Raw genomic sequence first — 10,652 nt, forward strand, 5'->3', positions numbered from 1 at the left:
GGATTTTTTCTTAGGGGATTTACCCAGATTATGCAGTTCACACTTTTATTACTGCAGACTGTGGAAATCTCCCCACCCGCACATCCTGCTCTGATACCAATGCTTATGTCCTGAAGGCGGCAGAGAAATTTATCAAGTTAAATATAGATAGTTTTTGTTTTTGTAAAAAAACAGACCGGAAGGCTGCAACTATATTTTCACTCTCATAAAACAACCTGTATACTCGTTTCGTGTGTAATATTTGGGCCAGGTTTAGTGCCTTGGTGCCAGCTCTTCCTTTTCACAAGCAGTTCAATACATGATTATCGTTCAACTTCCAAGCTTCCAGAATTCAATCCATTTTGCTACTTAGCTTTTTTAGAGTGTGAGAAACTTTATTGAGTTACTCAGCTGTCTCGCTTCTTTGGCAGTTCATTATCACCCCAATAAACATGTCTCCAGTAGACCCAAAGAGCAAGACAGAAAGCTGCAGAAAAAGGGACGAATTAGGCTGGTCTTTATGAGCCAGATGCATCCAGCTTTCCTCTAGGTCTTACAGCTGCACCTTTGAATCCGCTCACACTGCTCCCAGTGACCAAAGGAGTTGCTCTTGTAGAACCAGAGCAAGATTCTCCTGTGAACTGTTCGGGAGCCCTGAGAAAGTAGCTGCCTTGTTCTGAGCATCTGCAAGGAGGATGTAGTGAATTATCCATGATGTGAATGCCTGCAGCGAATCACTCCCAGGCTCACTGACGTTGGCAGTAACAGAGAACATGTTTTATACTGGTGAACTTGCACAGGGTTAGGACAGGCTTGTCCGTGACAAAGGTATAATGCTCAGCTGCTCTCTCTTAGGCAAAAAATGCAGAAAGGAAAACCTAGTTTTATCAGGTCACACCCAAACTGGGAATTTGCTCCAGCTCTTTTTATTAGTCCCTGCCTATCGTGGTGCCACTCTGTTACTATTTCCTTCTGAAGACAAAGAAGTGACTTACGCTGCTGGCAAAACTGCGGTGCTGCAAATCCCGTGGTTTATTCTGGCAAAGTGACATGTTTGCAGCTGCCCAGGTTGCTGATGGCTGGATAGGGATTACTTCTTCATGGCATGCAGGCACATTTTTTGAGACACGTTAATTTACAAGTTACAATAGGCACACACAGGACTGTGACCAAGTAAAAACCCAGCATTAATGTCTGCCTTAAAAAACAGGTAGGGAGGGTTGCTTCCAGAAACAACATTAAGACTATGAGCGTAGGGAACAGTGCTGGCTGATTCTATCAAAATGTGCCTGGATTTTGAGCCATGTCAATTTATTAACCAGTAGTGAGGTATCTGTTCCATTGCCAAACAACCACCCAGGTTCTGTGCTGAGATCTGAATCTGTTTGAATCTGGTAACAGGCTGTACGGCAAGAAACAGTTCAACTGTCGTGTGCGTTGAAGATCGGTGTGCCCCAATTTTTACATGACGGGCACATTAAACTTCTTTCCTGCATTTGTAGGTGCACCAATAGGCAGCAGCTGATACTTTAGTCTGAAGAGTCAGAAAGAAAAGGCAGCACAGCACTGCGCTGCAAATTCATTAATTCCCAAAGCCACAGCAGGAGACAGGGAGATGGGAATTAACCACAGCAGATGGAGACATAAAGCTTGCTTAAGTCCCCTTCACCCCTAGCAGGCTCCTTTTCTCTTCCCCTCCTCCCTGGTCTATCCTGCAACAAAGCCTATAACAATCACCAAAAAAGGAAATTCCTGAGCTTGATGCTTAACTAGGCTGTGAGATGTAACACTCAACCTAAACCCAACAAGAGGCTGGAACCGAGTTGCATTTTGGGGTTATTTTTCAGACAATGTTGCAAAAACCCCCCACACTTTTATTTACTATTTAGAGTGCCATAGCAATCAAAAATGGAAGAAATACAATCTCGCACAGAGGAGAGTAGCACTGTTCTAAGAGCATGCATGAAAGTGGGGTTTGTATTTGCTACACTTGTACAATGCTTGGATTCAAATTCTGATAAAATAACTTAGCATACTGCAATGGCACACACTGCCGCTGAATTAACGGAACTGGAATGCCTGATAATGAAACGTGCCAATTTGCCTAAAATTCGTTATGAAGAAAACCAAAATAAACTTAGCTAAGGCAATAAATTAAGATGTTGTGTCTTTGAGGCAGAGAACTTCATCGTACTGATTCCCCATCTGCTGAAGGGATGTCCAGGTTCATTCCCACAATTTCCAGATGCTGTAGGAATTGTGCTGAATTGTCAGCGGTGGGCTCGTACTGGATACCATCCTTATTTCAGAAAAGAGCTGAAATGTAGCAGAAAGCAAACTGTCGAGTGCATCATCCTCAATTCTCATTTGGAAGCAGTGTCATCCATGGGTCTTCTGAGAATCAGCCATGCTACCAAGAGTGAAACTGAATCTCTGTCTTCTTCTTTCATTAGTTGTTATGTCTTCTCTGTCTTGGCCACTACATACAGACTGGGAAAATGACTCACAATCACAGAGATCGTGTAAAAAACAAGTGCTTGGCCCCTCACTGTTTTCTGCTTTTTGAAGTCACAGTATTTTACATCCTTGCTGCACAGTTCACGGAGTGCAAGGCAGTAGAGAATCAAGCTCAGCTCCTGTTAAAAAAATGTGAAATCAAAGTCTGGAAAGTCCAAAAACCCCAAAGATGCGTTAGTGCCTCCTACCACATGGGTTTTCTCGTGCATCTCTGGAGGCGGTGCCTTTTATTCTCTGCCTGTATTTCAGGGTATGATGTAACAAGATGATTTGAGACAAACTAAGAGCTTGCTGCCACAGAACCAAGGAGAACTGTTCCCCTCACCATCTCCCCAGCCTCCCCCCTTCCTTCTGCCTACGGCTCCCCTCTCTTAAAAGCTCGCCCTGGTACTCACTGGATAGATAGCACAGTGAGTTGACTTAATTCACTGGAAGGCTAAAACCAAAATGTACAGTCATGTTTTTTGTGGGGTTTGGAGTTGCGACACTTTACTTTGCCATCCAATGCCGGACGGTGATGGTACAAAGTAGTGAGAAGAGAGGACTGTACAGCCAGAAGTTGGGGGCTGGAGGAGCAGTGAAGGAAGAAAGGGGAGCAGCACCAGGAGGAAAGAATAGCGGAGGAGGCTGAGGGAACAAGACCTCCCTTTCCAAAGCATAAAATTGTTTAATTGCAGTGTGGAACTGCACCCTTGCCTGTACTAGAAAACCATGCTCTGAGTTCCCGATTTACGTGCCTTGGTAAGATCTGAATGTCTATCCTGGAGTACTTTTGCTTCTTCATAATTTTTATTTGTATGTGTTGAAGTAGTACTTAGAAATAACCACTATGTTAAAAAGAAAAAAAAATAAAAAAAGATAAGCCATCTCGGATCCCCCTGGCTGATAGTGGCTGATTTTCTGCTCTGAACTCTTTAGATTCTCAACTGACAAGATCATCAGCTGATGAAAGAAGCCATGTGGTAAAGTATTCTGATTTCATGAATGAAGATTAAACGTCTCTTAAATCTTCCTCCTGATCCCAAACGACCTTGTGGATTAATATGAAGAGGCTCAATGACTGGTTCACGTCAAACACCAAGCCTGTGGCACGGGAGACTACCAGAATCCCAGGTCAATACCTGCACCCAAAGCACTCCTTCACTCTGCGGAGACCATAAATTCCATAGCTGTGGTAGGAAAATGGCGACTGGTGGAAACTTTTAAAATGTCTTCATTTTTTAACTTTTTTTTTTGTGTGTTTTGTTTTTGTGTTGTTTTTTTTTTTAAAATTCTTGTCAAAATAATTAAAGTAAACAATATTTTAGACTCAAATTCCCTTTTGTGCTTTCGAGTTTTCTTAAAGGTGGCTCTTACTAACAGATTCTGCACTAGCACAACTCCTACTTTTCAAAGGGACGGTTAGCCCAGGTCCAGTGCTGGAACGCTGAAAACCAAACACAAGATGGGCAAACCACCTTTTCCTGTTACGTTTTTTCTGCATTGTGCTGCCCACCGTGGCTGCTCGTTGGGGTATTTCTGCACAAAGAACAAGAGCTTTCTGTACCCGGGCTCCTGGGTCTGAGCAAGCCATTCACGCTCGTGACATTTCGGTCTGTATAGATGTGTTTCTGAAAAGAACACTAGATGAATTCACCTCTTGGGGCACCACAAAATCCTTAACGTAAAGACCTTTGTCTCACTTCTGAAGTAGAAGTAATGGCATCAAGGGCAGAAAATGTGAAGATACCGCTTCAGATATCAGATGGCGTCAAATACGGCAGTCTAGAGACTGTTGACAAATACAGAACAAGCCCTGATCAATTTACTGTCATTTTTCCCTAAATCAAAATTGTAAGTCGTTACCAAATAGCAAGAGGCCTAGTTACTTAAAAACACCTGAGGCCTAGTTACTTAAAAAAAATAAATAAATCCTTGAGCCTATATATGAAAACATAATTTAGGCCATATCCATATATACATATACATGGAAAAATAGTGAAGTATAATCGCACTGATTACATCAATCTGGGCGAATACAGAGAAAAGAACCAACCTTTAACTGAGACTAAGTAACGAAGAGATATGAGACTAAGAAACAATGTAGTCATTAATCAGCAACATGGTGTAAAATATGTAAATGCTGTACAGCATGGCCAGAGAAGGCCCATTATCAATTTGATAATTCAATCTGTGAATTTTGGTAATGGGTAAATCCTTCCTTCCTATGTGACAGATAGTCACTAAATCATCTGAGAACAAATGTCTCAAAGGCGGTTGTTTCCTCCCCAGATATACTTTGCTTACAAATAAAAACTGATTAGTGTATTTTGCAGCCAGGGTTGTGCTCGTTGTTTATTGTAGAGTGTTTGGAATAATTAAAAATTCAGATATTCAGTAAAATGTGAGCTGTAAATGGTTTTCAGGTTTTCTAGTCAAATAAACCTAAGTATTCTGGAGTTTCTTTGCACTGTTTTAGAAATAATTAAGAAGATCCAGAGTAATTATCATTCAATCGAAGCTTTTCTTTTGGTGAAATTATGAATCTTGAAAAGTGAATCTGTAAATGATGGTGCATGGGCACACAACAGCTCCCTGTCAGACAAAGGCCATTGCTGCCACCTGCTGAGGAAGAGAGAAAACGGGACATAAACGGCCAAGCGTCAAAAATCCTTTTCCTGTTGGCCATTTCAGGGAGGAATCCCTGCAGAGGGGATACCAGCAAGCCCAGCTCCCCATGATCCACGTGGCGAAAAACTTAAATCCACCATTTTTTCTTCAGACTCCTAAGACAACAAAAAAAGAGAAACAATGGAGCCCAGCTGCTTGTTACAGTCTTTATGAGGTCAGGTTTAGTGTATTCAGCTGAAGGAACGATACACTTTGCAGGGTGATGCTCTCCTTTCATGACCAAGGGTAACGCCTGCCATTCTGACACACGGGAGCACTGCATACTGTACCAGCACTACACACCACGTACTAAATGATCGCTGCGTAATTCAGTGTTTAACGTGTAAGAATCATGCTGGCAGATCCCGGTCTAAATATATTCTTTCAAACCAGTCCGTGCTTCCCAGCACCGGGGACACACAGACCCCATCGCCTCTCTCCAAATGCCGTTTCAGCGCAGCGGCGAAGTCTCACAGAGGGCCACCGGGCCTGCAAACGCCAGGCCGGCCGCTCCCCCCGCGACAGGCCTCTGGCCTTGCCGCCTTCAGGGGTGGCTTCTGCTGAGGGAACCCCACACCCCTGGGACACCCCCCCGCCCAGCATGGGCTGCGTGCTGCCACGACCGGCGGCAGGGCAGCGCCTTGAAGGGCCCATGTACGGACAGCACCCACAGCACCCCCCGCCATGACGGCGACCCTGCCCTCCTCAGGCAGCCGCGCCCGCCCCGCCCGGCCTAGCACCGCCCCCCGAGCGAGCTCCTGCGCTGAGTGGATCAAGCTTCTGACGGGTGTTCGGGAGGACCAATCAGAGCGTGCAGCCCGGAGGTGGGCGAGCCAATGGAGGGGGAGGGAGGCGGGCCGCTGGCCGGAAGCGGGGTGCGGGCCGTTGCGCTGAGGGGAGCTCGGCGGGTAGGTGGGGAGAGGCGGTTCCTGCGGCCGCGGGCTGCGAGCGGGGCTGTCTCCTCTGCGGGGTACGTGGTCAGCCGCTGATGGGGGTCTTGTCGTAGCGTGCTCCCGGCTCTTCTCTTTTCAGCTAGTGGCCTGGCGACCCCCGCGCCGCGGCTAAGGCCTTCCCACAGCCGGGCCCGGCCTGGACCTGGCCCGGAGCGGGGCAGGGCGGGGGCTGCGGAGCCGGGGCGCTAGGCTGCATCCTCCCCTGAGGGCGGTGCTTGCCCGCCGCCGGGCTGCGCGGTTTCTCCTCTGGCGTGGTGGTAGCGGGCTAGGCCTCAGCTAGGGAAGGGGTCTCCCCCTCTCAGTTTACAGGCTGGGCTTTCATGGTTCGAGGGATGAATGCTTCATGTGCTTCTAGTGAAGTTAATCCTGCTAGAAGTATGCCTTAGTGAAAAGCTAACATGGATTTATTCGAGTGTTTTCTGTATTCTACACGTTGAGATGGCTTTCTTCTGGCTCATTTTCTCACAGCCATCTCTGTTATATTGCCTTTGTTTCTGTTTATATGACGAGGTTGTCACACAAATTGTTTAACATATATTTCTTGGGACATTCTGTAGGTATTTTCATCTGGCAAAAATGGGTGAACCTCAGCAAGTGAGTGCCCTTCCTCCACCTCCAATGCAATATATAAAAGAATATACCGATGAAAATATCCGCAAAGGCCTGGCTCCAAAGCCACCTCCACCTGTGAAAGACAGTTATATGATGTTTGGTAATCAGTTTCAATGTGATGATCTGATTATTCGACCCTTGGAGAGCCAGGGTATTGAACGGTTACATCCCATGCAGTTTGATCACAAGAAGGAATTAAGAAAGCTTAATATGTCTATCCTGGTCAACTTTTTGGACCTCTTGGATATCTTGATAAGGAGTCCAGGGAGTATAAAGCGAGAGGAGAAACTGGAGGACTTGAAACTGCTCTTTGTTCATGTCCATCATCTTATAAATGAGTATCGGCCTCACCAGGCTCGGGAGACACTGAGAGTCATGATGGAGGTGCAGAAACGTCAGCGTTTGGAAACAGCAGAGCGATTTCAGAAGCACTTAGAGCGAGTTGTAGAGATGATTCAGAACTGCCTGGCTTCCTTGCCTGATGATCTGCCTCATTCAGAGGGAGGACTGAGAGTGAAAGTGGAACCAATGGATCCTGATGATGGCAGCAATTGTATTGGACAGAGCGAAAAGCAGAGAGAGCGTTCTAGTGGCATGAGAGATCAGGTTTTAGACAAAGATGCAGCTATGTGTAGCATTATTGATGAAATGACATGAAGAAAACACTTTTTTTTGTTAGCTCACCATAGTGAGAAGCAGAATGAGGTATATGAGGGTGTATGTTGTATTTTGTTTTGCTGTTGTACCAGCAGACGAAGCATTTAATGTACACCTGTTGGAGGTTGTGAGTGACTAGGCAGATGAAAATGTTTAATATTTTGTGAGCTGTGTGTTTATTCGTAGAAACAAACAAAAAAGGTATACTTTTGTTAAATGTATCATATGAGGTGGTAGCCACAGATTAAAGCTAGCTTTTTTTTCATTTGTCACTTTCTACTTTTTTGGGTATGCTTATTTTTAATTGCTTTATAGTGTGGAAGCAAGTAAGGGGTCTGACTGAGAGGAATTGCAGTTGACAGTTCTTCCATTTCAAATAAGTGCTAGTTGTTTACAATTTCAGGGTCCTTTCAGGAATGTGTAATTCAATATTAAAAATAAAATTTGTGTCAAGTCTGCAAAATCCACTCCTTTCTAGTTTTGTAGTATTATACCTGTACTAAAGAGAAACTAAGAATTCCTTTATTACAGATGTAACGTGTAATTTGCCTTATAGAGACACACTGTCAGGAATCTCAACAACCGAATGAATTAAAATTATTTGGATTTTAATTTTCTTAGATGTAAATCATAACCAGTTTTGAGCTTACAAAAATGCTTATTTTTTTTTTTTTACGTGTAGATAGCTTAAACTAACTTACATTTCCTCCATAGTTAATACGCATGCATGAAGTGAATCATTTTGCAGTGCAGATGCTTTGTATTTGCCTTTTAGGTGGGCTCTGCATTTTTCTCAAAGGAGAGTCTGACTGGATAATTAGCCTTTATACTAATTGAGAACTTCTAAGTTTGAAAGAACCTCAAGTATTCCATCAAGCAGAAGCCATATCAACCATGTTTAAAGAACATTTGAGTTGGATCAAATCCCCATAGCAAGAGGAAGAGAGTGATTTCACAGCAAAGAAATGGCTTCTTTACCCTGCCCTTCCTGTCAGGGAAATCCTACTTCCATCTTTTTGCCATGTAACACCGTAATATCTATGTTTTCCGAAGTACGTACAGCAGCTAAAAACCAGGTAAACTTTATGGGTGAGGGAACTTGCACAAACTCTGTTTTTTAACTGTGATTTAACAAGCTATTTCATTTGATAATTCTGTTTTCAGAAATGTTACTTAAATGGGCAGGCAAAAGTATTTAGCTGTTGGGTGGTGGGCATTGAGCTCAGTGCAGGTAAAGATGAACTGAAGCGAGTTTATGACTCATTGAAGAACATCATCTGCTATTTTAAGTGCACGTGGCATCATAAGTAACACTAAAAAAATAGAAACATGGTGGGTAGTGTAACGCTTTTGTCCTTATTCAACCACCACTTTTTCCTTCCTTCTCTCCAGACTAGATCTAAATTATATCGCTTGTAGGTAACTGAAACAGTTGCAAGTGAGCAGAATTAATTTGGAATCTACTTTGCAAATGTTGTTTCATGTGGAAGATACGAGGAAACATTTAGTGCCTCCTGGATAACAGGGATTGTACACAGTGGAACTACGGTTTGTCATGGATGTTTTAACTTTCTTTCAAAAGAACTGTCATAGACGTTCAATAGTGTTCTGTAGATTTTTGTCTAATTTTCATGCTTTCGATAAAGTCATAGGCCTGGGTACCATAGTTTCGAAACACTGCAGAAGCTGGGTGCTCGCAGCAACTAACAATTGCAATGAACTTCCGTGAAACCATTAAAGTAAAATGGGATCATGTAATTTTAAAAAAATACTTAAGGCTGCGTTCACTTTCCAAAAAGTTTCACAAATAATTTTTTTTTATTCTAGATTAATTTTTTCTATGTTTAAGGCAAACCCTTAGAAAGCTGTGGGAGGCTTCCTGGGCTTTTTCAGCCAAAATGATGACTTTTTCCACCTTTATCAGGTTAAAGCAATGATAGTTTTCCCTTTTTCTGTTACAACTTTGCTTTTAGGTAAACAACAGACTGTGGCTGCAGTGAAGGCAGTGCTTGTTAGTCTTTGCACGTTTCGTAGGATGATGTGACTCAATGACTAGCAAATTTGGTTATAAATGTCTTCTGTACTGTGTTAATTAACCTGCTCCTGATGACGAGATCTTTCCTTACCTCAGCAAATCTGGATTTTATTTTTGGATGTAATAATGTTTAAGTATTCTGCCCCTGAAACATTAATGTATGCAATATGTGTTGGATTATACATGCCTTATGAAACTTGATGAGATGAAGTTAACATCGTGTTAAACAGCCTTTGGTTGGATGTTTTCTTAATTAAAAAAAAAAAGGAAGGAAAAGAAAAAAGCCCAGCCCTTCTGTTACAGTATCTGGACAAGCACAGGGATAACAGCAGTACAGTTACTTGAAAAGTTCCAAAAATTTCTTGATACAGAGAAGCCAAGTGTGTCACCAGTGGACAAAAGGTGAAAGTTTGTAGCTTTGATCATCTGGGGGAAAAGAAGAAAAGGTATTTAATGATAAGACTTTAAAACCGTGCAATGAAGAGATGTTTCCAACAATGCTTTAAACTTATTTCAATATTTAATGTTTTAGTTTGGTTTTGTTTTCACAAAGTATGATCTGACTATATGCTCCAAGTCAAGAAAAAATGTGCAGCTACTTAAAGGTTTGAATGAAAAAGATGATGTTGGCACCTTTTCTACAGAAATGGTGCTCATTCCTTGCACAAACGAAAAACAGGAACTTGGAAAACAAGCACGTAGAAACTCGGAAATGATATCAAGGCATTTCCTATGGTCTCTGTTTGAGATGAAATCCAAAGCAAGTGGGTTAACTGTTGCCCTGTAGCTCTCGCATTCTCTTACTGTGTGACCCGAATGTCTTTCCTGGTTCACCTGAACTACTGTAGACTGTCATATGAAGAAGCCAACCTGGGTGAAGTGAGTAGTATGGGCTCAGGGATAACGTTCCTTATTTTCTCACCCTATTCACTCATTTCAGAGCTCAGATGTAGCCCATGCAGAGGAGGAATCCATGTGGACCCATGCACGCTGCACATCATTGCAGGTTACTGGCAGAAGGGACGTGTCCTAGTCTGCAGGTGGTTGTTTGTGGCACACTGATCTACCAAGAGGAGTTCCTCAGCTGGTGCCATGTGCTATCACAGCACGGCTGTGGTGGATGCGGTCACCCGCCTTCTGCCAGAGCCAGGTTGCTCTGCCTTTTCCGTTTGTGCAGAGCAGTTTCAGGATCCTGCTATTAATGTTCGGAATTGTTCCTGTAGCAGCTATCTGCAGTTTCCTGTTTCCCC

At 43.3% G+C, this 10,652-nt stretch overlaps 1 protein-coding gene across 3 annotated transcripts; it reads left to right on the plus strand.

Annotated features, from left to right (window-relative positions):
- Positions 1-5,988: 5,988 nt before the first annotated feature.
- On the plus strand, positions 5,989-10,415 carry MED7 (mediator complex subunit 7). Of its 3 annotated transcripts, none has more exons than XM_054217243.1 (3): positions 5,989-6,053; positions 6,656-7,415; positions 10,343-10,415. In XM_054217243.1, the coding sequence occupies exon 2, from the start codon at positions 6,675-6,677 to the stop codon at positions 7,365-7,367; it is 693 nt and encodes a 230-aa protein (XP_054073218.1). In that variant the 5' UTR covers positions 5,989-6,053; positions 6,656-6,674; the 3' UTR covers positions 7,368-7,415; positions 10,343-10,415. The 3 variants fall into 3 exon arrangements, with proteins under 3 accessions (XP_054073218.1, XP_054073216.1, XP_054073215.1); XM_054217241.1 differs by lacking the exon at positions 10,343-10,415 and adding an exon at positions 8,143-8,246; XM_054217240.1 differs by lacking the exon at positions 10,343-10,415 and having other exon boundaries at positions 6,034-6,115; positions 6,656-7,830.
- The last annotated feature ends 237 nt before the right edge of the window (positions 10,416-10,652 follow it).

This window comes from Rissa tridactyla, chromosome 11, assembly GCF_028500815.1.
Source record: "Rissa tridactyla isolate bRisTri1 chromosome 11, bRisTri1.patW.cur.20221130, whole genome shotgun sequence".
NCBI classification, from domain to species: Eukaryota; Metazoa; Chordata; class Aves; order Charadriiformes; family Laridae; genus Rissa; species Rissa tridactyla.

Bases quoted from the DNA above. Each gene is read 5' to 3' on its own strand.
- MED7 (XM_054217243.1), top strand. From the start codon at position 6,675: ATGGGTGAACCTCAGCAAGTGAGTGCCCTTCCTCCACCTCCAATGCAA.